The sequence below is a fragment of the Anopheles coustani genome, chromosome 3 (assembly GCF_943734705.1).
Source record: "Anopheles coustani chromosome 3, idAnoCousDA_361_x.2, whole genome shotgun sequence".
Lineage (NCBI taxonomy): Eukaryota > Metazoa > Arthropoda > Insecta > Diptera > Culicidae > Anopheles > Anopheles coustani.
Window position 1 is genome coordinate 25,551,255 of NC_071288.1, and position 25,361 is coordinate 25,576,615.

General features: G+C 43.4%; 6 protein-coding genes across 9 annotated transcripts; 2 read left to right on the top strand and 4 right to left on the bottom strand.

Annotated features, from left to right (window-relative positions):
- Nucleotides 1-1,167: 1,167 nt before the first annotated feature.
- LOC131271748 (PHD finger protein 12) lies at nt 1,168-4,514 on the bottom strand. Of its 2 annotated transcripts, none has more exons than XM_058273272.1 (6): nt 4,389-4,514; nt 3,374-4,282; nt 2,625-3,303; nt 1,883-2,556; nt 1,508-1,818; nt 1,168-1,441 (listed from the first exon to the last, which is right to left on the bottom strand). In XM_058273272.1, exons 1-6 carry the CDS (start codon nt 4,455-4,457, stop codon nt 1,234-1,236), a joined length of 2,850 nt encoding a protein of 949 aa, XP_058129255.1. In that variant the 5' UTR covers nt 4,458-4,514; the 3' UTR covers nt 1,168-1,233. The 2 variants fall into 2 exon arrangements, with proteins under 2 accessions (XP_058129255.1, XP_058129254.1); XM_058273271.1 differs by having other exon boundaries at nt 1,883-2,559.
- A 377-nt stretch (nt 4,515-4,891) lies between these two features.
- On the top strand, nt 4,892-6,901 carry LOC131261151 (ras-related protein Rab-35). Its single transcript, XM_058263083.1, has 4 exons — nt 4,892-5,288; nt 6,015-6,189; nt 6,291-6,415; nt 6,509-6,901. Exons 1-4 carry the CDS (start codon nt 5,231-5,233, stop codon nt 6,763-6,765), a joined length of 615 nt encoding a protein of 204 aa, XP_058119066.1. The 5' UTR covers nt 4,892-5,230; the 3' UTR covers nt 6,766-6,901.
- Nucleotides 6,902-7,608: 707 nt separating this feature from the next.
- LOC131258529 (delta-like protein 4) lies at nt 7,609-8,841 on the bottom strand. The gene is made up of 4 exons (XM_058259867.1): nt 8,791-8,841; nt 8,077-8,137; nt 7,771-7,994; nt 7,609-7,686 (listed from the first exon to the last, which is right to left on the bottom strand). Exons 1-4 carry the CDS (start codon nt 8,839-8,841, stop codon nt 7,609-7,611), a joined length of 414 nt encoding a protein of 137 aa, XP_058115850.1.
- A 1,662-nt stretch (nt 8,842-10,503) lies between these two features.
- On the bottom strand, nt 10,504-15,410 carry LOC131272787 (neurogenic locus notch homolog protein 3-like). Its single transcript, XM_058274642.1, has 8 exons — nt 15,333-15,410; nt 14,796-15,144; nt 13,726-13,952; nt 13,521-13,602; nt 11,824-11,915; nt 11,227-11,748; nt 11,044-11,134; nt 10,504-10,970 (listed from the first exon to the last, which is right to left on the bottom strand). Exons 1-8 carry the CDS (start codon nt 15,345-15,347, stop codon nt 10,831-10,833), a joined length of 1,518 nt encoding a protein of 505 aa, XP_058130625.1. The 5' UTR covers nt 15,348-15,410; the 3' UTR covers nt 10,504-10,830.
- A 1,562-nt stretch (nt 15,411-16,972) lies between these two features.
- LOC131272487 (beta-chimaerin) lies at nt 16,973-18,973 on the bottom strand. Its single transcript, XM_058274231.1, has 4 exons — nt 18,862-18,973; nt 18,101-18,796; nt 17,646-18,035; nt 16,973-17,581 (listed from the first exon to the last, which is right to left on the bottom strand). Exons 1-4 carry the CDS (start codon nt 18,908-18,910, stop codon nt 17,316-17,318), a joined length of 1,401 nt encoding a protein of 466 aa, XP_058130214.1. The 5' UTR covers nt 18,911-18,973; the 3' UTR covers nt 16,973-17,315.
- A 298-nt stretch (nt 18,974-19,271) lies between these two features.
- LOC131271211 (large ribosomal subunit protein P2) lies at nt 19,272-20,559 on the top strand. 3 transcript variants are annotated; one of them, XM_058272706.1, is made up of 5 exons: nt 19,272-19,361; nt 19,444-19,730; nt 19,806-19,870; nt 20,088-20,214; nt 20,519-20,559. In XM_058272706.1, exons 2-3 carry the CDS (start codon nt 19,454-19,456, stop codon nt 19,865-19,867), a joined length of 339 nt encoding a protein of 112 aa, XP_058128689.1. In that variant the 5' UTR covers nt 19,272-19,361; nt 19,444-19,453; the 3' UTR covers nt 19,868-19,870; nt 20,088-20,214; nt 20,519-20,559. The 3 variants fall into 3 exon arrangements, with proteins under 3 accessions (XP_058128689.1, XP_058128702.1, XP_058128628.1); XM_058272719.1 differs by having other exon boundaries at nt 20,130-20,214; XM_058272645.1 differs by having other exon boundaries at nt 20,159-20,214.
- The last annotated feature ends 4,802 nt before the right edge of the window (nt 20,560-25,361 follow it).

Sequence of the window (25,361 nt, forward strand, 5' to 3'; positions counted from 1 at the left end):
TGCACTTGTAGCGCTTGCTCAAAAGAGATTCTGCCTTCCCAAAAATTGATTTTAGCTTTTCTACTGTAGCCGCCAGCGTAAAATCCCGGGGATACCGGGGAAGGATAAAACTTACATACCGGTCGTGTTCTATCGTCCCCAGCTTGCGCATGAGCAATCTGACCTTTGCTGCATCGTCGATCCTGGCAGCGTCCTTGGTGAAAAGGTCTTCGTATCGTGCGTACCATTGTTCAAACGTTACCCCGGCGTCGGCCTCGAAGCGAAACTCGGTGATGTTCCCAGCCAACGAGTCGATTATTTGTTCCGGATTATAGGCCATCGGCTGGTGCTGCTCCTGCGGCTGTGCTGGCATTTGCGGGTAGGGGGCTGGATGCTGTTGGCTCATCATTAATTTTGTTATGAGCTGCTGCTGCTGCTGCATTTGCTGTTGCAAAATTTTCACGATTTCTATCATCGGATGGTCTCCATGTGGGCACGCGGTCGACAGCGATCGCGGATTGCAGCCTGGTGACGCCTGCGGGAGCGATGGCGGATGCTGGCTTAGTGACGCCTGCGGGAGCGATGGTGGATGCTGGCTTAGCGTTGCTTGGACACTCGGTGGCTGCTCCGTCGTTGGGGCGTTTGGCCAAAGCGGCGTGCCGTTTGCCGTTTGCAAAAATGCTGGAACCTCGGCGGGCTGCGATAAACGGCGATTCTCATCCTCCATGTCCAAGTCTGCCGGACTTGAATCTTCACGGCGTCTTTTGCTCTTCGGCGGAATTTTTACACACGCACTTATTCACTTTCACACACAAAAATCTTTGGTCTCTTTTTCCTCGTCGCCACTGTTATGGTTTGTTGATTTACATAAAATGATTAAAACTTTATTACTAATTACGTACAAAGTTACAAGTTAAAATTATAACGCGCGTGTGTGTGTATCCGGTGTATTGCGGCCAGCGCTGCCGTACGTCCGTGCCGGTGCGCGGTTGGGAAGCGAGAGAGCTCGGGGCCGATCTTCTCGAGCGCTCCACGGCAAGGACTCTCCACATCGAAAACCCAGTCAACAAGGACAGGGTTGAGCGGAAGCGTTACGCGCGCGCCCAAGGTGCCTACACAACACTCCGAAGACCCAATTTAATCACCAACAAACTGTTTTTGTATATTTATGTATATGGAGGTGTGAAATGGAGTATTGTTTATGCTTTATTCCACCAAAATCAAAACATTCAAATATGTGAGGCATTTTTACATTCAATTGTCGCTTTCGCTGTCCTGATACGAGTCCTCAAACTCATCTGCTCCATCGTCGTAGTCCACGATGGTGAAAACGAACGCATGGCAACCGAAGCGTATCAGTGCGCCATGATATAAGATGGCACTGCCCTCCCATCCGCCGGCCAGTGTCGGTATTCGTCGCTCGGGAAAACATTTACACACCGGCAGCGGTACATCGGCCATACTACGAACGATAAGTAAAGTTATATTGTAGAAAAAAAAAACACATATTAGAATCAAAGCGACTTACCAAGTGGTGGTGTAAAACTCTTCAGCTTGTGTTTGCGCACATGTTTTACGCGATTTCTCTAGTATGCTGTCCAGCTCCTGTTTGATTTGATTCCGTTGCTCCTGTTTCGCACCGGCCGCTCCCGTCGCAGTTCCATTTTCTTGATTCGATGTCTTTTTCCGCTCGCCATTTCCATCCAAACCACAAGTTCGATCTTCGTTCGGGCCGCACTTGGAACCCGACGTATGATCGCCGAAGTCACACGCGTACAGATGTCCGTTCACTTCCGTCCCAAACTCGGAATAGTTTATGAGTTCGAACATTCGCGTGACCTACGGCAGAGAATCGTTATCGTTATTACCTTCTAAACAGCATATCAAACGTTCCCACACTGACCTCATCGTAAAATATGATCGCATGTCGGCTAGAGGTGCAGCAACAGTCACCATACTTTGCCAACGTTACGTCATTCCCCGGACCAGAACCGATGGTAAACGAACGGTATGACATGCAGATCGCGTCCAATGGATTAACCTTTTCGAACGCAAAGTATCCATCCTGCTCCAAATCGATCCACGTTAGTGCGGCTCTGACTCGAATCTGTGACTGTTGCGCTAGCTTTACGATACGCTCCGTTAGATGGCCGAGACCGTCCATGGGCGTGGCGGTGGTAGTATCATTGCATACCCCATTTTGTACTTTTGCCAACTCTCGAACACTCTCTAGCGGCCGGTTGTTTTCGCTTACTTCCTTCACCAAGGTATCCTCTGTAACGGCGCTCCTCGTGGTCGACTCTGACCCTTTTCTATCGATCTTAAAGGTACTGTTCCCGTTCGATGCGGTAAACTCGCGCGCTATCCGTTCAATGTCGTCCTTCGTGAGCAGCTCACTTGGGAGGGGCATTTGTCTGCGGTCATCCTGTTGGTTAAACTGCGCAACCGTCGTTCCTTCTTCCGTTGTGTTCTGTGCAGCATTGCGTACAAGCGCTGGATTATCGGCAATGATCTGTTGCATTCGCTGCACCGCCAACAACCGGATCAAGCCCGGATCCAAATGATCCAGTTCCCGTTCTACTGCAAGCAAAAATTGTGCTTAATGAGTTATTGAAATTACCTAATCAAATGACACAAATGCATACCTTTTGTATCAGAAGTATCGTGTTTAGTTTCATCCGAAACCACAATGTCCATCTTTTCAGATTTATCCGCACAACCCTCATCTGTTGTGGTCATTCCTGTGTCTCCGTCCTTGTGGATATCCGCATTTTCAATATTTTCAAACCCTAATGCACATTTACTGTCCGTACTATCAATCCCGCCCTCCACCGAACATTCATCACCTTTGTCATTCTTTGCGCCTTCAGATACCTCCATTTTCACCTTACCATCATCATCGTCGCCGTCCTCATCGCTTCCACTCTGGTTGGTAGTGTTTTGCTTCTCAAATCCTAACTTTTCGTCCGCCGCTTCGATAGCTTGCAGCTCACTCTCCACTATCTGAAGCAACACATTATCGTCGTACCGGATCGGTTTACGTGCCGCTTCAAAGTGCACCGACGGATCTACCTGTCGCGATCGTAGGAAGGTTTTGAGTGACGGTAGCAGCGGAGCAGGGTTCCGGTACAGATGCTCGATCGCGGGAGGTACAATGATTTTCGCCCGTTGGCGTAGCTTTTGCTTCACTCGAAAGGGTGGATTTTTGCGGTGCACCTTTCGGAGGAATTCCGTTTTGACCGTTTCGTGGTCAATCTCGCCACCGAACCGATTCCACAGCCGAATACGCTCCGTAGCCGAGATAGAGTTCACCATTTTCCAATCCTTAGGAATTGATACGAGGGAAATAATTTGCTGAAGCATATAAGAAAGGGACGCCGCTATGATTACTCACAATAAACTGTTGCACATGGTTCGGGCACATCCACATCGAAGTTGGCATTGCGGTGAGCGGTGGATCGAGGCAATCCTGATGGAACAGCAAATCACAGTAGTCGCAGGCGACCAGCGGCGCTTTGCGACACGACGCACCACATACGTGACATGTTCGTGCCGGTAGCGGCACCAGCCCTTGGCTGTCGAGCTCGTGCATTTTTCGAAGTTTAGCGCGCTTCGTATTACCGTTTTTGCCGTTATCTACTTTATCCGTCCCTGGAAAAGGAAAGTAAGTTTCCATTTCCGGCGGAAGTTCAAACTGCTTGGGATTTAAAATCTTTGCCGCCTGTATGAGATGATCCAGGGGTGTATTAGACTTAAATTCCTCCTCCATCGCGGAGCACAAGACAGAACTGGACTCAGGCGGTTCTACCGAAGACGCCACAGAGACCGTCGATGCAAATGATGCGGACGGGGCGAGAACCGGTGCCGGCACCTCCGACGGTGGCGTCGTTGGGGCACTGTACACCGCTAACGCATCATTGTGATCACCATCGTGGGAATGTTTCCCATTGGAACTACTGGAATTTGAGCTTTTGTGTGAGAGGCTACGATCGCGAAGGCGCAACTTTTCATCCGAACCAAGCTGATCTTCAGCTCCTATTACCATTTTACACTTGCACGTATGACATACCCACTGGCCGTAGGGTATTTCATGCTCCGAAAGTGGCGGATCATGGCATCCCAAATGAAAGCTTGACGGGCATCGATCGCAGCACAGCAAATCACCACCTTCTTTGCAGGAATCGCACGTATCGTTGTTGTGTCCCCGACCTGGTTTCCTATAATACGGGTGGTTGGACCGCCTCAGCTGATTCCTCCCTGAAGAATCCGTTGACTCGGGTGGTTTTATGAGTGCCTGAATCAGCTGCAAATGGTACAGAAACCCGTAAGTTATAAAGCACAGAACCACTAGCACGCTACTACACGGGACGTCGAAACCCCTTCACAGGTTTTGCCCATTTTCTGCTTACCGGCATCAAACCTCCCGAAAACGCCGCTTCACACGGTTGCGCACGCTGTTTGCTCATTTTTGCATTCATTGTTTTCAACACCCGGAAAGTTTTTCTTTCAAGAAAATATGTAATCGTAGCAGATCTTTTCGCTGCAAGCAATGTTATTTGCTTTTTGCAGCCAATCGTGTTTGCCTTTTGACAGTATGTTTACAAGCAAGGCTCGAGGATGCTGTGATGCCTAGTGATCCAATGAACAACTGTAGATTTACAACTGATTACAATTGATCGATCAAACATATTTTTTAACATTTCAAATATTAATGCGTTCCCATACAGCGGAGGAATTCATTTAAAAAATGTGTAATATATTAAGCAAGGGATGTTTCATTACATTTTCCTTTCTATCTGAAATAAACGCACAAAATAAAATCCCGAACCTCGGCACCTTTAGCAACCTCGGCATTGCTGTCATCTGTCATTTTCGACGAATACACGACACTCTAGGACTGTTCTAGGAACAAAGCGCTTTCCAGCAGCATCAATTACAAATTGACCAAATTGTCTCCGATGATGTGATTATTTCCGCACCGTTTTTGTGTTGTGTTGCTCGTCGAATCGTTTTTCTTGTGTTTTCTTTTCTTTCCACACATTCGGCGTGCCGAGTTTCCCCCCCGACGCCATAGCGTTTCGTGATCCGGGTGATGTGTTATGTGTCGTGCTAGACGGGTTGTGGTTTGCTGCTGATCGATAGAAACACCGATTAGCTGCGGAGTGCAGAGGAAACAACGGGCGAATCCCAGCATTACGGGGGTGTTTGTGCAAGTAGTGTAGAAGAGACGTGCAAAAGAAGCGATCCGATAATGGCCCATGGCAAGGAGTATGATCATTTGTTCAAATTGCTTATCATTGGCGACAGCGGTAAGTTGGAGAAAGTGGAACCCACGTATATTCCGCCCGACGTGTTGGATAGGATGAAGTGGATGGTCAAATGATCCCAGACAGCACCGCGCTTTGTACAACACCCCCTCCGGGGCCGGAAGATATCGTTGACAGAGACGTTTTTTACGACGTTTCATAAATCTTCAACAACAAAGAGTGCAAAATAGGCGTACGAGGCTCGTGAGCTATCGATTATCCCCCGCCGTCCACCAGTTGCATCTTCCCAGTAGATCTAATTCATGGAATTCGTTTTACAATCGGTGACTAAACGGATTCTTCTTCTTTAAGCATATCTGTGTGCGTACGCTTGCTTTTGTGCAGCGAATGATACAGTTTGCTCTGCTGCTTATCAGCAGATGTAGAAGGTTTCCTTTTTTTCACCAATTTACTGTTCCTATGCTGCCGTTTATTCTGTTTATTTACGGTCCAATTTCATTCGCAAATCTATCAAAACTTATTTGCCTCATGGTGCTGATAAACAGCAATCGAAACCGACAATCAGGCCTTGTCGCGCGGATTCAACAACGCTATCATATCAAACGCTACAACGGAGCCTTCTGTCGGGATGGTACTACACCAGATCAGTAGCGCCAGAAAGGCCACCGATAGATTGACCTTAATTCAATCCTATCAACCTATCGCCAGCATTCTAGAATAAGTAGCAAACGCATAAGCTATACCACCAACCCGCTTCTCTACTTTTAGGTGTGGGTAAATCCTCGCTGCTCATACGGTTCTCGGATAATACCTTCTCCGGAAGCTACATAACGACCATTGGGGTCGATTTTAAGATTCGAACCGTTCTGCTTCACGGCGAACGAGTAAAGCTGCAAATCTGGGACACCGCAGGGCAGGAACGTTTTCGAACGATCACGAACACGTGAGTAAATCAACGAACCGTTTTTTCCCTCTACCGGATGAAGCTCGTACTGGAAGACTAATAATTCCAACCCGTCGTCCTTCTTTCCATCTTTTCTGCAGCTACTACCGAGGCACGCACGGCGTCATCGTTGTGTACGACGTGACAAATGGCGAATCGTTCGGCAATGTGAAACGTTGGTTGCAGGAAATCGAATCTAACTGTGACATAGTCAATAAAGTGCTAGGTATGAATCCACACCGTTTCGTGGGATGAAAATTCCGCTAGGAAAATGACATGTAAATGCACTATACTAACCTTTTTGGTTTGCACTCGACAGTTGGAAATAAAAACGACGATCCGACGCGCAAGGTAGTTACCACCGAGGACGCGGAGCGTTTCGCCAATCAGATGGAAATTAAACTGTTCGAAACATCCGCCAAAGACAACATCAACGTTGAGGAGATGTTCCTCGCCATCACCGAGCAGGTGCTGAAGCACAAGAAGCAGACGCAGAAACAGAAGCAATCGGAGACGGCCAGCGATACCGTCCAACTCGGGAAGCGTACTCAGAAAAAGAAGAACAAATGCTGCTAGTAGGGAATTGCGGCCAGCGGTTGGGATCGTTTCGGGTAAGGGTGGGGAAAACGGAAATATTATTGTACAGTGATACCATACCAGCAGCCGGCCCAGCTCAAGCTAAGGTATTTAAGCAAATTGGGAACCACGCATGTCATATGTCCATGCCATGAGGGGGGATGATCATACTCCGATCGTTCGATCGATGATAACGAAACGGTAACGCATGCTGAGCGTTGGCTGCCGCACGGTATTGGCCTCGATAGTATTCGGAGAATGGAGAACAATTTATGCACATAGAGAAGCGACTGCTACACAAAAATTAGACGTTTGAGTAAGGAATAGGGGAAGACAGAAAAGAAAAATCAAAATCAACAACCACACGAAAAGCGCACCATTCCACGATTCTCCTTTCTGGCACGCGGGAACTGGGGATTCTTGGGTGATTTCCAGTTAGTTGCCATTCCGCAAACACCGCAAACATTACCATTTTTCAACCCCACGTGTCCACAACGACCGTCAACCAGCAGCTGCCGGATGGAAACCTCTCCCACCCTCCTCTTCCCTGGGAGCGACAACTTCTGATCTTTATTTCCAACAAGCAACCGTAATAGTAATGTAACAGTAATAATAATTATTATTATGATATTTGTAATGTGCTTCGATAATTTTCTCGATAAACGTGTATTTAAAAACAAGAACAGTAAAACAAAAGGCGAGCCACACAACTAAGGATGACGACAAAACATTGCTTTATGGACAAATTGTATAAAACGAAAACCAAACGCAAACGAATCTAAAACCGTGTGTTCAAAGTCTATTCACTTTTAAGTTATTTTTTGTTTGCGGGGCCGATCCACTTTACAGGGGGTCACAACGCTCGAACGGGCTTCCGGTGAGTCCCTCCGGGCAGTAGCAGACCGGTACGTGATGTTTCGTCTGTTGCGGACACAAAAGAAACAACAACGACACCACGATGAATATCACATTATACTTCTGTTTCCTTCCTTCGAAAAGCCTTACCGAGCAGGCCGCATTGGTGCCGCAGCTGAAAACGCATGGATCGACGCACTTGCCCTTGCGGCAGCCCTGAAACTCCGTGCAATCTCCATCGCTGACGCACTCCGGGCGAATGCATTCCTTGAACGGGTCACCAAGGTAGCCGAACGGACAGGAGCACACTGGTATGCCGGCGGTGTTCAACCGGCAGGACGCCTGGATACCGCACGGATTATCGGGACACTGAGCTGTAAGTTTATTTTTCGATACACATTATTGATTACAAAAAACTACCGTTCCCGAGATCGAAAAGGGACTTGTGGGGCTCACCGTATGTTCGGGCAACAAGCACAAACGCAATGCAGAGACAAGCGTGTAGTGTAAAGTGAGCCTAAAAGATTGAAACATTGTGTGGATAAATAATTTTATGGATATTAGTTTCATCCTCTTTATTTTATAGGTTCTTCCGCAAATATGTTCATTTGCCTGTTTAGTTATTTAAATATTTTTTTATTTTTTAACATGAATCACGCATGTAAATAGTAAAATACTGTTTTTACTCGTTTTTTTTCACTCATATAATTGTAGTTGATTTGTTTTTGTCCGCAAAACTACATCAAACAATAGTTGTTTCACAACACAAATCGAAGAGAAATTTAAAAATTTTCAATTCACTTGAACTCATTCTACGTTCACACAACACAGTGCATTATTACCATTGTAAACGTTTCTCTCGGCTATAATATTTCAAATCCAGAACTGAACAGCACTGTACGACTAGTAAAGTTCTACTAACTGAATCCCGCACGACGTAGAGAGATATTAAACCCTACGCAGCTTCACACACAGCTTCGAATAACTCTGGATCTGACAAATTTCTCACGGAACTATCAATGGGAATTGTTTCCAGCATGCGTACTGTAATAGCAGCTTTTCCAATTAACGCAAGCGCATTTAAACTAGCTTGATCGACAGACGATTCCCGGTGCAATGGCACCTGTGGGGGAGGAATAGTTGCTTTAAAAAATCAACCGACAAACGTACTAATGGGTCGGTGGAAATGTAAAAGAATACATAGAAACCATCGGTATGCATTTCGCGATGTTTTAACAACATTTTCCACACGAATCCGTGACGAAGTAAATGTTTAGATTTTGCAGCTCTACCGCGTCACATGGTGCACGAGCGTCAAGAGTATTGTCGTTTTTCCGCCTTACCACGGTGTGATAAAGATCTCGAACGCCGAGAACCTTGTTGGAAATTTGTGGAATGAATTATTTAGAATTCTATCACACCGTGCACGGGGGCCAGGTTGCGTGTTGTGACCTGGGAATCAAAGGAAAATCCCACTTCCTCATGTACGAATCTGCGTAAGTCACGCCGTGTAAACGTTACCTAACGGACCTAAAGTCTGACCATAAGTAAATTGAACCAAGGAAAGCGCGCTACTGTGGCGCTTCGAGTGGCGTCAGCCGAAAACTAATATTTTTAATAGTATTGGTAAATAGTAACAATGAAGTTGTGAAAGTTTCAGAGCTGTACTATTGTTTTTTGCAAAATGCCGTATAATGGAAATTGATCGACCAAAAATAGCTCCGCACAAAATACTATAGCACCTAGGCAACAGAGCAAATTGAATATACCGGGAACCCATTAAAAGAAAAAACAAAAAAATGACAAGTATTTTTCTGTTGTACAGTTTTACATAAGGTTTGTTATAAAAATAGGTTTTTACTATTTACGTGTTCCCTGTTCTTATAAATTTACGTATTTTGTTTTTGGTTCTTGCATTAGCGCCCGTATCGTGGAAGGGGACACCGTTTTCGCAAACTCCGTTCACTTCCTCTTCCCAAGAACATCTCTAACTGTTCCAACACTTCGTCTAAAATGAAGTTTTGTGATTGTACAGAATTTTTCAATAATCCGAAACTCTGGGAAATTTGGTTTTGGTACCAAGTGGATCTTATTGGCCCAGTACCACTCCAAGACAACCTTGGAATAATGGCAGGTCGAAAAATGAGCAAAAAAAAAGTACGTGAATTTATAAGAACAGGGAACACGTAAATAGTAAAAACCTATTTTTATAACAAACCTTATGTATAACTGTACAAAGGAAAAATAATTGAAATTATTTTTTTCCTTTTTTATGGATTCCAGGCTTTGTCAATCTGTCCACCGGCGCTCCAGTGATTTGTGCGGAGCTATTTTTGGTCGATCAATTTCCATTATACGGCATTTAGCGAAAAACAATAGTACAGGTCTGAAACTTTCACAACTTCATTGTTACTATTTACCAATACTACCAAAAATATTAGTTTTCTCCTGACGCCGCTAGAGACGCCACAGTAGCGCGCTTTCCTTGGTTCAATTTACTTATGGTCAGACTTTAGCAACGAGTATATACAAACGCGTGTGTACAATTACAAACATTAAAAATGAAAAAAGGGCTTGATTTACTTTCATAAAACATATATATGTTTTATTTGTTTGAATCGCAGCATTATTGGTTTATATGCAAAGCGCAAACATATTGTCAAGTCGTTCCGGAACTCCGTGCCGCAGGTTTGTCGAATGCTAAAGCCTTTCGGAAGACGGTTTAATTATGCAAAACAAAAATTAATTATGCAAACAAAAACTTTACCCATTTTTAAAACCGGTCAGTTTTTAGCTGAACTGACTGAAAGATTGCTGGAAATAAAAACCCATACACACACAAACAAATTATTATTGTAAAATTTCCTCCCAGTTTTGCTTGTCTGTTTATTAGAAATCTGTGCTCGGGCAAGATAAAAATCAACTTTATTGATTTACTAGAATTTAACGCAATGTCTTAAGTATGCATCGTTGCGGCATCGGCATGGTTCGATTTCATCGAAAGTTAACACTAAAACATTTGTTAATCTCAACCAGTGGGGGGAAGGTTCACAGGTAGTTTAATGAATAAGTTAACAACTTGACTGCTAAAGATCACGTTGGGAATGAACATGTGGATACTTTGAGGCAGCTTTTAGTTTACGAGTAGAATTGGCGTTATGTCGGTGAAAAACGAGGTGCAAGATACGGAAACATGGCTCGCTCGGTCATTTATGGGACCGCATTTCGTTTCTTATTGTATCGGGCCACCGGGTAGTTGCGTGCGGTACGGCACGATACCAGCGCATCACCCTGTGTTCCGGCCGGGCAGGTACAGACTGCCAGGTGACGCTTCGCTTGACACTGTGCTCCTGTAAGGAGATGCAAAAAGTGGGCTGTTATGGGATGGAATTCGGAAGAATCAAGCTGTTGTGTGAAACATACCAGTTCCACACTGTCCAGCGCAAGGGTCAACGCACTGGTACGAGATGCACGCCTTATGATCGGCACATTCTGCGTCACTCTGACATTCACCCTGTTTAAAGATGAAAATGGATAATAAGAGTTTTAGCAAATCAGCTTCTATCACTGAACGTCCCATCAAAACGTCCCACGGTGAACACTTACACGGACGCAGTTTGAAAGCGCATTTCCGGTGTATCCCGGGGGACAGGTGCAGACCGGTCGTTCCTGGTTGCTGCGATCGTAGCCTGGCGTGCAGACGGCATTCGTTCCGCACGGGTTCGGATTGCACAGGTCTTCCTTCGTAAACGGCCGGCAGCTAATGAACGGATCGCCGGTCATGTCCCGGGGACAGCTGCACACCGGAGTCATACCGCGCAGGTTACAGTCCGCGCCGACACCACACGCACCCTCGCACGGATTCTTGCAGATACCGTAGATGCACGCGGGACGACCCCCGGGACAGTCCCGATCACCGTAGCACTCCGGCCGACACTCGGAGAACGGACTGCCGATGTAGCCCTTCGGACACTCGCACACGGCCCGATGGTTGGTTACGCGGGCACAGGTTGCCCCCTTGCCGCACTGGTTACATCCGCTGACACACTTGAACTGGCTACAGAACTGGTTCGAGACGCATTCCGCATCCGATTCGCACTCGTGCCGGCAACCCGAAAGTGGGGAACCCTGGTGACAACGCGAAAGTCATGGGAAGAGGCAGATCAGAGTCGATCATAAACGCTATGCTAGTTCACTACTTACAATGTAACCAGGAAGGCAGGAGCAGGTTGGAACACCGTTAAGTACGTCACATTTGGTGTTTGAACCACAAGGACTTGGACGACAGAGCTCCTCTGGAAGAATGAAAAATATATAATAAATATGGGCTAGTTTCAGTTTCACCAGTTTTTTCATCAGTTTCACTACGGCTAAATTATTGTGAAAATTATTATACTTTTCTTTGATATGGTCTGAATCATATTTTAACCATTAAATACATACACGCCTGCATGAGTTGTCTGTAAAGCCTTGTTTCTAGACTTCGAATAATTTTGTAGATATTTTGCTTGCTAATGCGAAAAAAACAAATCTTTAACATAGATCCTTGTGAATAATCTAATTTACAAATTTATACCAAATAATTTTAAACAAAAATATGAACGAAAACAAAAAAATGCCGTAATGATGAGAAAGGTTCAGTGAGTTAGCAATTTTTTTAACTAATGTGATCATCTTTTCAATATACCCCCAGTTGAGACTGGGGAGAATCCTCTAGGGCCATTGAGATTCGAAAATTTATAGATCCGGTAAACTTTAATCGGAACGGAGCGATACTCCAAATGGTATAATTGGTCTTTTTTAATAACAATCGTCTATTGTTGCCATCAATGAAAATTATTAGCTCAGTTCAACGAAAGAATGTGTCGATAAAATGCTGGTATACGCTTTCTTGTTCAGAGTGACGGCGCTCTTCTTCTGCCTAACAGGCAAGGGATCTTACCAAATCTAATTTCGAACACCATATAGACATTCGAGCGTTGCTTTACGAGCGTCTTCCATTCATAACCGAATGGTTTGCGTAGGAAGCTTTTACCGGACCATTTTTACGACCATGCCAACGATCACCGGTGGTTGGATTGAGGACCCGCATCATATAAACGATTGCACGTCCCGATAATTGGACCATGAGAATATACGCATTTTTTAAAACTGTTCCACTTCCGGGTAGTTCGCCCACGTCCATCAGCCGCGTTTGGCATTTGAAATCATATCACGCCGCTGTGGGACGAACACATTAGTACGCATCGTTCCGGGATCGTTCACGTAAAGGAGAGCGATGTTCCTAAAAGCATTCCAAAGTTTTTCGCGATTATAGAATAATCTTTTAGTCAGCTCCTCCATAGCGATGTGAGTTAGAATTTGGCTGTTGGGTTTACTAGAAATGATTATTTTATCACTTCGCGCCCTACGTCGCTTGACTTCCATCCTATACACTACCCCGAGAGCTACACCCATTTAGCTGTTTATCTTCCCAAGCAACCCCGTTCAAACGCTGGTGTTGGTGCGATGAACTCATGTTTCCGCGATTCATTGTAACGAGGTAATGGAAACAAACAGTACTAGTACTATGCCAGTTCAAAGTCAAGGCAAGCAACTCCCAAACATGGGATGCCATTGGACCCCATTGCTTGCCAATGAAGTAAGCTTGGTCCGATTTGGCTTCCGTTGTTCTATAGTTACCCGCACGCAACACGGGGCGTAGGTGTGGCCGCTTTAGAACAAAGTTACTATTGCCCGGCGATACTACATGGTTGCGTACGTTGCCGCCTGCCTTATGCTTTATGTAGATCGCCACGTCGTTGGCGTGCCGTGATGCTTTCGTCGTCTTTTGTTGTTTACAAACTTCGCAACGACTTCCGGCTGTTTGGTGCGGGGGTTTTTCCCCCATAATGTCTTACCAGGATCTTGGAGGCGGCAGCTGCTGAACGGATCACCAGTACGTCCCCGGGGGCAACTACACACGGGCACATGATTGCGAACCTGACGAAGAAACGCATCGGATGAAAGATTAATTAGAGTACGGCAAACTTGGCAACGAACCCGATCGTTGAGGCGGGAACCACATAGGAAACACGTGCGGCCATTTGCAATGCGGTTACCTACCTCACAGTTGGCATTGACTCCGCAAACGCCCGCGCACGGATTTACGCAGTTCCCGTTACGGCAGGCCTGATCGCCGCGGCATTCCGAGTGATCGAGGCACTCGGCCCGGCGGCACTGCACAAGCGGATTGCCACTGTAGCCCGCCGGGCAGGAGCAGACCGGACGGCCGCCAGCTGTTTCCTGACACGTGGCGCCTACACCACACGGGTTACGCGAGCATCCTTGCCCTATTACGGGAGTACAGAAGTGCAGAAAGACGCATTGAGTTGGTTATGCAATTGGCTGGAAATGGAACGGTAACCTTCCCGGGGAGTCATAGCTAAGGCGGGCACACTACTTTATTTCAACCACACAAGTCAGTCTAAGTAAAAAAGGCAAGTGTCGTCGATCGTTGATCGCAAAAGTGAGTGAATAGTTTAGAAGACAGAAATTGTGCGTACTTTGTGAATGGGATCCTAAAGCGGGTCATGGCGGGCATATTAGGAAAAATTGGTCTGTTATGCAATGGTTGAGGGACAAAGCTTTCGAAATTATTGTCAGTATGTCAAAATCTCTAAAAATGCGAAAAGTGAGTTTGTGGAATATTTAAAGCACCTTTGAAGAGTCAAACATCGTGCAAACGAAGACAAAATCGGTGTAGGTTGGTGCATTAAAAGATCGACTCTAACGGTTCAATTATTATCAAAATAAGGTTAAAGAAACCCAGGTGCATTTTACGCAGAATTTTTTCAAGATGGAACAAATTATGTAAAAATTGGGTTATGAAATTATGAACAGCAAAAAATTACAAGATACTGTTCGAAATATCAACCCCAAACCCCTTTGAAAACAAGTCATATTTTTCAAGCCATCAATTAGTTTTTTTGAACGAGTTTCCTTTTAAGAAATCTTTGAAACAATTTTTAACCGAGTTTGATTTTTCTGAACATTAAATTGCACCGTTTGTGTCCTGAGGTCCTGCCTTGCCTACACCGGTTAACCTCGTGTATATGAGTGCGTATGATACTACACTAAAGCAAACTTAGAGCGATGGTTAGAAGCACAAAAACGAAACAAAACTGTTCCAATGCCTTCCGTCGCAGATCCGTCATCGTAGGCAATGCGGCGAGTTCCGGTCAACACCGTACCGGCGCCGGTGGACTGATACTGCCTGGTAGTGATCCCGTTCGCGTTCGTATAGTACACAACATCCGACTGCGGGGCACTGTCGGCAGTGTACGTATAGTAGGAGTAGGCACCGGGGGACGACGCGGTACCCTGGTCGACTTTGGTGCGCGTTATGGTCACAATTTCGTCCCCGGCCCGATAGACGGTCCGTTGCATACCTACGGCGGTGAGCCAGATGTTGGCGAACACCAGCAGCGCCAGCAGGGCTCGCGACTTGCCGGGGCCAGCAGTCAGCATCCGGACCACCGGGTGCTGGAAGAATGAAAAATGGACACAGGAATAGACTATCACATTTCGGAAAAACTACCATCTCACAAAAGTCTAGATCACTGTTCTTGCTCCCTCTCAATTGCACTTCCATGCGAAATTAGCAAAAAGCGCACTATAAAATCGACCAATTAACACAGCGTCGTATAATCGCAACACTTCTAGACACGTACCATTGTAAACGGCATGAACAATTATTTGAACCTCAAACGAAACGATCGCGACGTAAAACGCGCTGCACAATAATTACACCACTTGCAAAGCTGACTCCGCGGACGGTTTCCGTCCGAAACTTGCACTCGATCGGTTCGTTAAACGATTGTCAACTGACTGATCGGTTTCGATCCTCGGTGGGGGTATATATAAAAATATTCCCATCCAATAGCTGAAAGAATAAAAAAAAAGGTACACGACGAGCAAATCGTTGTCCATTTGCCCGAAACCATCGCGAATACCGCGCACTTCCACCCGGTCCGTTCCCGGCTCAACACCACCCGGCATGCAAATTGTCATCCTAAAACAATCCTCGTCCACCAACAACGCTGGAACGCTGCTTAGGTGGTGGGGGAGGGAGGAGCGGAGAGAGATTGTTCTGCCCCCGCAACCGCGTGGTTGGACTCGCGAGCGATGACGCCGACTCACGGATGGCGTGATGGCGCGCTTCGGACGAAATCCCTGAAGGTCGGTAACAGTTGGAGTCGAGGTCGGGTAAGGCCAGCATTTTAGCGCCGTTCCATGGCTAGGCGCTACACACTGTTAAGATTATTACAACACCTTCGGTCAACCTTGGCCGAGGTTAGCTTGCACTGGTGTCTCCATTCCTCCCCCCTTCCAGAGCGATCTTCCGAAATGATCCGCAAACATTAGGCGGGGGTGAAACAGATAACTCATCTCCGCTAGGCGCACTGGGCGTCCGCTGGTCCATTTGCGGAAACGGGGCTTGTTTGAGTGGCATTTTCGAACGCTTGTAAGGGTGAAGAGCTTGACTCTCAATATATAAAGTTGTTTAGAGTTCAACAAACAAATTCTAACGACTGGGCAAATAAAGGCACGAGACGCCACGAGCTTCCCACTGCGTGTGTTCGAAAAATCTCCACACTTACAATCCATTGAAAGGGGCGGTTGTCCGTTACGCCTACGCTCCCTCCTTTCTCAGCTGACTCGACTGAAGCTCGTCAAGACACAGACTAAAAGAAAAGGATATAAAATTCCCGCTGCTCACCATAAAGGAAAAACTTAACAATTCCATGCGTACATGCCTGAAGTAATTCTTGCAGATCATGCTTAAAAAGGTAAACTTTAAATAAATATAAAAAACCTATTGTATGTAAATTTGCAACTGTTTGTTCTTTCAATGAAATACTAATGGATATTATTGATCACAGGACACAGCAAGAGCGAGCCGGGTGGGAGTTAAAAACAAGTTTTACTTTCGTTATGCCCATTTGCCACAAACGAATCACTGCATTCAAGCATTAAAAAATATTCGTTAATCGAAAGTACAGCATTATTGTTCAGCTAAATTAAGTTGTAATATTGATCACTTAACACTTCTCCAATGCCAACAGCTTTCCAATTTCAATTCATACAATCCAAGATGGGGGGGTTAGATCAGACTAGCTAAACTGGGCGTTAACTGCTCTTTCCGTGACACGTTTGAGATTGAAAAAAATCAAAATCCTTTACCACACACTCACACAACATATGCTAGATAAAAATTATCGCGATTGTAATAAATGTACTTCATAAAAGATGAATCACCACACGATTAAGGCATGAGTTATTCAATTTTATTACTGAAATGCAACGAATGTATTGGTCAGAAGGCTTCCAATGAACGCCTTTGGAACATTTATTACAGTATTGTGAAGAAATGCATAACACAAACTAACCTAAATAAGGAATCTATAGATAGTTGCATAAAAATGAGTAACATACATAAACCTTTGCTTTGCAGAGTACGTGTTAGGTGCAAATTTAAAAATACCTTAATTGGTTGGTAGGTGATCGATTAATATGCATTCATACCGAAAGACATCGGTACGCAGCATCCGACAAAAACCGGACCCGTTCCTACGTATATGATGAAGATGTGATTGTTTTTTCGCTTTACGCTGTTATGTTCTGCTACTGGTTAAATAGATTTTTCAAGTGTATTACAAAAATATTGCATGACAGTGACTGATCAAGGCGGCAAGCATGCTGATCTCCTGGGACAAATCGGTCATATGCTGCGGTGTGGCTATAAGCGTTGGCGCAAACACGGTGGCCAGATTATGCTCGTTCATCTTGTTGATTGCGTGATGCGAAGCGATGCGATTCAGATGCTCCAGAATGTACTTTAAACAGTGCAGATGCGCCGGAGGCAACGCTTTCACAGCGTTTCGCAAAGCTATCACTTGTTCGCCGATCGATTTTTCGCCTAGGAGAAGAATTCGGTTAATTGGTAACTAATCGATTTTCATGTGCACGGCGGAAGAACTTACGCATCGCTTCCATAAACAGTGGGAATGATTGGAAAGTTATTAAAGGAACGGGGAGCAGCCGTAAGTACAGCTTGAGTACTCCGGCGATCACATTTACGTTGCTGTACATCTGCGCGGACACATCCGCCTTTTCGCCATCCTTGTCCAGTGCCATCTTGAGTGCTTCGATCTCATCGGCAAATCCCGAAATTCGATAGATGCCTTCCTGCAGCATACCATGATTTTCGACCTCCTCGACGCACTTTTTCACAATGAAAGGAATGCGACACTTGTGCGCCGTCACCAGCGTGGTCAGATCGACTCCGAATATGCCACGGAGCCGCTTCAAGTCCGGTAAACATTTGGCTGGTACCAGCTCCGAGCACTTAAAATGTGCCATAAAACCGCAATCTGAAAATGTTATACAAATTAATAGCATTTATTTTGGTTGGGAAAAACCGTCCTCCGTTACCTACCGTCACATTTTACTCCTTGGGATGTGAAACCCCAAAGAAAGTTAGCACAAAACTCGCACCAATTCAACCCCTTAAAGGTGTGTGTTTTAAACGCGTGCTGCTTCTCGTACTCCGGGTAATCATTATCGTACAGCTCCAATTTTTCAATCAACGCTTCATTGCCATCACCACCATTACCGTCGTCCTGCTCGTCGGCGATTTCAGTGTCTGCCGACTCAACACTGTCCTGCACCATCGACAACTTGCTCGATTTGCACAGCGAACGCAGCTTACGCCGGTGGAGCGTCATGTACGGACTCTGTTCGTAGCATTTCTTAGTTTGGCTCATCATTTCCTTCAAGATTGGTGCGGCGTGCAGGCGCATATAGAAATTGACCAACCCGTCGGCTACCATGTCCTGTACCGTTTCAAACTTTTTAAAATTTTCCTGAAGAAAGTGACCCTTCTCCGGGCAATAGAATATTTTAAAATGTTTGGTATCCTGCCCAAAGCGCAAACTGAGCGTGTAGTAATTGTCGGCCCCCGGGCTACGGCGCACCAGATAGCTCCCGTCCGGTTTGTCTTTCAACAGTTCGGTGCACTCTTTGTGGTCCATTTTGCCGTGGTATTCCTTTCCGTATCGAGTGGGCCCCATAATGTCATTGCGCTCGCATAGCACAGGCTTAGGAGTTGGAGCCTCGAGTTGTATTTTGTACACTGCAAGATTATTATCATCCAGATTTACTTTCTCACTTATTGCTGCACGTTAGCGGTATACTTACACTCGGGCTTCCAAACATTCGCCGCAGCCAAAAGGGCATCTTTGTACATTTTTAGATTGGGGCAGTTTGGCCCTGCCCTTTCAGAGCCGTACGCTCATTTGTAAATAACAACAAATCTCCGAAGATTGACAAATTGAATTAACGAAATCAGTTTACACTACCCATTTGAGATCTTTACTTTTCGTCGCAAGGCAGTTATTAATTAAATAAATTTTTAATGACAATCAAGAACAAATTGATCTTGTAAGTTGATTTTTATTAATTTTCTGTAGTTGGTAAACGTTGTAAAACTTACTATGCACGAGAACAGATTTTATTGAAACGAGCAAAATTTTAACAAGTTTCCGAAAGATGCCGCTACTGTACCTACTGACGCTCGGTGACATACGTCAATTTCCACTTCCGACAGCGGACATGCTTCCTCTTTTTTGTAAACCTACTGAGTCGAATAGACGTGTATTTCATTTGCTGCTCACGTTTCGTGTCGAACCGACTTAAAAGTAAGTGTTCTCGAGCATCCCCTTTGATGCCGGGTGATGTGTGCAATCGGATATATCGATTCCATGTTTTATCACTTCACAGTTTTACAAAAATGCGTTACGTAGCTGCATACCTGCTGGCGGTCCTTGGAGGCAACGCTGCCCCGACCAACGCCGATATCGAGAAGATCCTGAGCTCGGTCGGTATCGAAGCTGATGCGACCCGCGTTAGCAAGGTTGTCAAGGAGCTGCAGAACAAGTCGATCGAAGAACTGATCGCTTCCGGACGCGAGAAGCTGTCCTCGATGCCGTCTGGTGGTGGTGCCCCTGCTGGTGCTCCTGCTGCCGCGGGAGCCGCCGCCGCTGCCGCTCCGGCTGCTGAGAAGAAGGGTAGGTTGAAAGTGCAACGCCACGCGGATTTTGTTCAGTCGTGCTAATTGCATATTATTCGTTTCAATTTTGCAGAGGAGAAGAAGGAAGAGTCCGAATCGGAAGATGACGACATGGGCTTCGGTCTCTTCGAGTAAAAGGTGAGTTTTCGTTGTTTCTACCTATTTATTTGTCATGCCTAGGTCGTGTGCATTTCAAATTTCTTCATTATTGTGATGAAATTTTCAATTGTCCATCTTTCGGGGATGATAGTAATGATTATGAATTGATTATACTGAGTAGAGTGTTGTTCGTTCATCCCGTGTCATCCATCACCTACTTTTTCTCAACTAACTTGAAACACGTTTTTATTTGTAGGTTAGTATCAGAAGATGCGGTTGATGATTTCACAAACAGCAGTTGACGCCTATTTCGTGTTCATTTTGCAGTGTACCGAAGGCGACAGTCGGTGTTCGAGAACAACTGACAACTTTTCGTATGAAAGGTAAGTTTATAGAAACTCGTCATTTTTATTAGTTTCTCTCTCTATGATGATACTATTTTAATTTACCATCTTTCGGGGATGACAGTAATGATTATGAAATTTCTACTGATGCGGATGGAAACTATCCCGATATTTCAATATGTTTTTGTCATTCAGTACTAATGTAACTCTTTCTTTCTCCTCTAGGTAAGTTTCAAGAAACCACGTGAACATCCCAAACCATCTTTTGGATTACCAACGTGGACTCGTTGGTTGCTGTTTTCGAAGTTCAGGTCGTTTTACAAATCAACTTGTTTATTCACAGCTTATTTCCCGGTCATATCTACCATGGTGCTATATCTTGTGGATATAGGTAAGTAACAAACCGCCATGCCCTCTTGGGTTATTTTTTCAATGATGACTCATTATACCATCTTTCGAATGATATTTAATGATTTTATCGTTTGGTCATAACTGATTCTTTTCGGTTCGCCGGAATTTATTCAATCCATGTTATACAATTGACTAATGTTATCGTTTGGTTTTCATTCCATTGCAGGAATCATTCGACGGAGAAGACAATATAGGTAAGTTGCTTACCCAAATTACCCGGGAAAAAGTTTGTTTATTGCTGATTTGCCCATTCCCATTTTTTTTAAATATTTCAATGATTCGACTGTTATACCTTAATGGGTTCAAATGGCTTTTCCTCGTTTCTTTTGATTGCAGGAACCATCCGATCCTCCCCGTCACCTGCATGACTTCGATGTGTACAAAATACATGGTTGAGAAATAAACTTTTATAACGAAAACTATCATCTGGTGTCAGAAATACTTTGGGGCTATAATTTAGTTCATCTAAAAATTTAAATTACGAAAGAAATTATAGATTCTCATTTGCAGTTATTACGTCCTTTGATGAGTGCTGAACTGGAATGCTTTCGTTGTATCTTTTGGCACAGTCTCGCTGTAGCCACCGCCACTCCGGCTGCTGAAAAGAAGGGTAAGTTGAATATGCAACACCAGGTGGGAGTTTGGTTCAATCGTGCTAATAGCATATTCTTCGTTTCAATTTTGCAGTGCAGAATGAAGCCCCCGAATCGGAAGATGACCATCCATCTTTTGATAACCATGCTATTAGTTAGTTTCTAAAAATGCCGTCCAATCCTTGTGTACCGAAGGCGAAATCGAAGATAGTCGGTGTTCGAGAGCGTCTTGCAACTTTCCGTATGAAAAGTAAGTTTATAGAAACTCGTCATTTGTTTAACCTTTCTGTGATGATATGTATTTAATTTCATCATCTTTCGGGGATGATAGTAATGATTACGAAATTTTCTACTGATACGATTAGAAACTATCCCGACATTTCAATATGTTTTTGGCATTCAGTACTAACGTAACTCTCCTCTTCTTTCTCCTACAGGAAAGACGGATTGTTTCAATGATTTCACTAGCAGGAGTTGACGCCTATTTCGTGTCCAACCCTTGTGTACCGAAGGCGAAATCGAAGATAGTCGGTGTTCGAGAGCGTCTTGCAACTTTTCGTATGAAAGGTAAGTTTAGAGAAACTCATCATTTTTATTAACCTTTCTTTCTGTGATGATATGTATTTAATTTCATCATCTTTCGGAGATGATAATAATGATTACGAATTTACTACTGATGCGATTAAAAACTATCCCCCGATATTTCAAGATGTTTTTGGCATTCGGTACTAACGTAACTCTCTTTTTCTTTCTCCTACAGGAAAATTGGATTGTTTCAATGATTTCACTAACAAGAGTTGACGCCTATTTCGTGTTCAAGAGCGTCTTGCAATTTTTCGTATGAAAGGTAAGTTTATAGAAACTCGTCATTTTTATTAACCTTTCTCTCTGTGATGATATGTATTTAATTTCATCATCTTTCGGAGATGATAATAATGATTACGAATTTACTACTGATGCGATTAAAAACTATCCCCCGATATTTCAAGATGTTTTTGGCATTCGGTACTAACGTAACTCCCTTTTTCTTTCTCCTACAGGAAAATTGGATTGTTTCAATGATTTCACTAACAAGAGTTGACGCCTATTTCGTGTTCAAGAGCGTCCTGCAATTTTTCGTGTGAAAGGTAAGTTTATAGAAAATCATCATTTTTATTAACCTTTCTCTCTGTGATGATATGTATTTAATTTCATCATCTTTCGGAGATGATAATAATAATGATTACGAATTCACTACTGATGCGATTACAAACTATCCCCCGATAATTCAAGAAATTTTTGGCTCTCAGTACTAACGTAACTCGTTTTCTTTCTCCTACAGGAAAATTGGATTATTTCAATGATTTCACAAACAGAAGTTGATGTTTATTTCGTGTCCAATCCTTGTGTACCGAAGGCGAAAGCGAAGACAGTTGGTGTTCGAGAGCGTCTTGCGGCTTTCCGTATGAAAAGTAAGTTTATAGAAACTCGTCATTATTATTAACCTTTCTTTCTGTGATGATATGTATTTAATTTCATCATCTTTCGGAGATGATAATAATGATTACGAATTTACTACTGATGCGATTAAAAACTATCCCCCGATATTTCAAGATGTTTTTGGCATTCGGTACTAACGTAACTCCCTTTTTCTTTCTCCTACAGGAAAATTGGATTGTTTCAATGATTTCACTAACAAGAGTTGACGCCTATTTCGTGTTCAAGAGCGTCCTGCAATTTTTCGTATGAAAGGTAAGTTTATAGAAAATCATCATTTTTATTAACCTTTCTCTCTGTGATGATATGTATTTAATTTCATCATCTTTCGGAGATGATAATAATAATGATTACGAATTCACTACTGATGCGATTACAAACTATCCCCCGATAATTCAAGATGTTTTTGGTATTCGGTACTAACGTAACTCGTTTTCTTTCTCCTACAGGAAAATTGGATTTCTTCAATTATTTCACAAACAGAACTTGATGTTTATTTCGTGTCCAATCCTTGTGTACCGAAGGCGAAAGCGAAGACAGTTGGTGTTCGGGAGCGTCTTACAACTTTTCTTATGAAAGGTAAGATTATAGAAACTCATCATTATTATTAACCTTTCTTTCTGTGATGATATGTATTTAATTTCATCATCTTTCGGAGATGATAATAATGATTACGAATTTACTACTGATGCGATTAAAAACTATCCCCCGATATTTCAAGATGTTTTTGGCATTCGGTACTAACGTAACTCCCTTTTTCTTTCTCCTACAGGAAAATTGGATTGTTTCAATGATTTCACTAACAAGAGTTGACGCCTATTTCGTGTTCAAGAGCGTCCTGCAATTTTTCGTATGAAAGGTAAGTTTATAGAAAATCATCATTTTTATTAACCTTTCTCTCTGTGATGATATGTATTTAATTTCATCATCTTTCGGAGATGATAATAAAAATGATTACGAATTCACTACTGATGCGATTACAAACTATCCCCCGATAATTCAAGATGTTTTTGGTATTCGGTACTAACGTAACTCGTTTTCTTTCTCCTACAGGAAAATTGGATTTCTTCAATTATTTCACACACAGAACTTGATGTTTATTTCGTGTCCAATCCTTGTGTACCGAAGGCGAAAGCGAAGACAGTTGGTGTTCGGGAGCATCTTACAACTTTTATTATGAAAGGTAAGATGATAGATACTCATCATTTTTATTAACCTTTCTCTCTGTGATGATATGTATTTAATTTCATCATCTTTCGGAGATGATAATAATGATTACGAATTTACTACTGATGCGATTACAAACTATCCCCCGATAATTCAAGAAATTTTTGGCTCTCAGTACTAACGTAACTCGTTTTCTTTCTCCTACAGGAAAATTGGATTATTTCAATGATTTCACAAACAGAAGTTGATGTTTATTTCGTGTCCAATCCTTGTGTACCGAAGGCGAAAGCGAAGACAGTTGGTGTTCGAGAGCGTCTTGCGGCTTTCCGTATGAAAAGTAAGTTTATAGAAACTCGTCATGTTTAGTAATATTTTTCTCTGTGATGATATCTATTTAATTTCATCATCTTTCGGGGATGATAGTAATGATTACGAAATTTTCTACTGATGCGATTAGAAACTATCCCGACATTTTAATATGTTTTTGGCATTCAGTACTAACGTAACTCTCCTTTTCTTTCTCCTACAGGAAAGACGGATTGTTTCAATGATTTCACTAACAGGAATTGAAGCCTATTTCATGTCCAACCCTAGTGTACCGAAGGCGAAATCGAAGATAGTCGGTGTTCGAGAGCGTCTTGCGGCTTTCCGTATGAAAAGTAAGTTTATAGAAACTCGTCATGTTTAGTAATATTTTTCTCTGTGATGATATCTATTTAATTTCATCATCTTTCGGGGATGACAGTAATGATTATGAAATTTCTACTGATGCGGATGGAAACTATCCCGATATTTCAATATGTTTTTGTCATTCAGTACTAATGTAACTCTTTCTTTCTCCTCTAGGTAAGTTTCAAGAAACCACGTGAACATCCCAAACCATCTTTTGGATTACCAACGTGGACTCGTTGGTTGCTGTTTTCGAAGTTCAGGTCGTTTTACAAATCAACTTGTTTATTCACAGCTTATTTCCCGGTCATATCTACCATGGTGCTATATCTTGTGGATATAGGTAAGTAACAAACCGCCATGCCCTCTTGGGTTATTTTTTCAATGATGACTCATTATACCATCTTTCGAATGATATTTAATGATTTTATCGTTTGGTCATAACTGATTCTTTTCGGTTCGCCGGAATTTATTCAATCCATGTTATACAATTGACTAATGTTATCGTTTGGTTTTCATTCCATTGCAGGAATCATTCGACGGAGAAGACAATATAGGTAAGTTGCTTACCCAAATTACCCGGGAAAAAGTTTGTTTATTGCTGATTTGCCCATTCCCATTTTTTTTAAATATTTCAATGATTCGACTGTTATACCTTAATGGGTTCAAATGGCTTTTCCTCGTTTCTTTTGATTGCAGGAACCATCCGATCCTCCCCGTCACCTGCATGACTTCGATGTGTACAAAATACATGGTTGAGAAATAAACTTTTATAACGAAAACTATCATCTGGTGTCAGAAATACTTTGGGGCTATAATTTAGTTCATCTAAAAATTTAAATTACGAAAGAAATTATAGATTCTCATTTG

What these genes read in the sequence shown, in the direction of transcription:
- LOC131261151 (XM_058263083.1), top strand. Translation starts at nt 5,231, where the DNA reads ATGGCCCATGGCAAGGAGTATGATCATTTGTTCAAATTGCTTATCATT. An exon ending in GCTTATCATTGGCGACAGCG is followed by an intron (nt 5,289 to 6,014) that starts GTAAGTTGGAGA and finishes CTCTACTTTTAG; the next exon opens with GTGTGGGTAAATCCTCGCTG. An exon ending in TTTCGAACGATCACGAACAC is followed by an intron (nt 6,190 to 6,290) that starts GTGAGTAAATCA and finishes TCTTTTCTGCAG; the next exon opens with CTACTACCGAGGCACGCACG.
- LOC131272787 (XM_058274642.1), bottom strand. An exon ending in TGACGGATCTGCGACGGAAG is followed by an intron (nt 13,953 to 14,795) that starts GCATTGGAACAG and finishes CTCCCGTAATAG; the next exon opens with GGCAAGGATGCTCGCGTAAC. An exon ending in CGCTTTCAAACTGCGTCCGT is followed by an intron (nt 11,135 to 11,226) that starts GTAAGTGTTCAC and finishes ATCTTTAAACAG; the next exon opens with GGTGAATGTCAGAGTGACGC.
- LOC131258529 (XM_058259867.1), bottom strand. Translation starts at nt 8,841, where the DNA reads ATGCATACCGATGGTTTCTATGTATTCTTTTACATTTCCACCGACCCA. An exon ending in GCTTGTTGCCCGAACATACG is followed by an intron (nt 7,995 to 8,076) that starts GTGAGCCCCACA and finishes ATAAACTTACAG; the next exon opens with CTCAGTGTCCCGATAATCCG. An exon ending in GCACCAATGCGGCCTGCTCG is followed by an intron (nt 7,687 to 7,770) that starts GTAAGGCTTTTC and finishes TGTCCGCAACAG; the next exon opens with ACGAAACATCACGTACCGGT.
- LOC131271211 (XM_058272706.1), top strand. Translation starts at nt 19,454, where the DNA reads ATGCGTTACGTAGCTGCATACCTGCTGGCGGTCCTTGGAGGCAACGCT. An exon ending in TCCGGCTGCTGAGAAGAAGG is followed by an intron (nt 19,731 to 19,805) that starts GTAGGTTGAAAG and finishes TCAATTTTGCAG; the next exon opens with AGGAGAAGAAGGAAGAGTCC.
- LOC131271748 (XM_058273271.1), bottom strand. Translation starts at nt 4,457, where the DNA reads ATGAATGCAAAAATGAGCAAACAGCGTGCGCAACCGTGTGAAGCGGCG. An exon ending in CGATCATATTTTACGATGAG is followed by an intron (nt 1,819 to 1,882) that starts GTCAGTGTGGGA and finishes TCTCTGCCGTAG; the next exon opens with GTCACGCGAATGTTCGAACT. An exon ending in GAGTTTTACACCACCACTTG is followed by an intron (nt 1,442 to 1,507) that starts GTAAGTCGCTTT and finishes TATCGTTCGTAG; the next exon opens with TATGGCCGATGTACCGCTGC.
- LOC131272487 (XM_058274231.1), bottom strand. Translation starts at nt 18,910, where the DNA reads ATGTACAAAGATGCCCTTTTGGCTGCGGCGAATGTTTGGAAGCCCGAG. An exon ending in CCAAGGAGTAAAATGTGACG is followed by an intron (nt 18,036 to 18,100) that starts GTAGGTAACGGA and finishes TAACATTTTCAG; the next exon opens with ATTGCGGTTTTATGGCACAT. An exon ending in ACTGTTTATGGAAGCGATGC is followed by an intron (nt 17,582 to 17,645) that starts GTAAGTTCTTCC and finishes TTCTTCTCCTAG; the next exon opens with GCGAAAAATCGATCGGCGAA.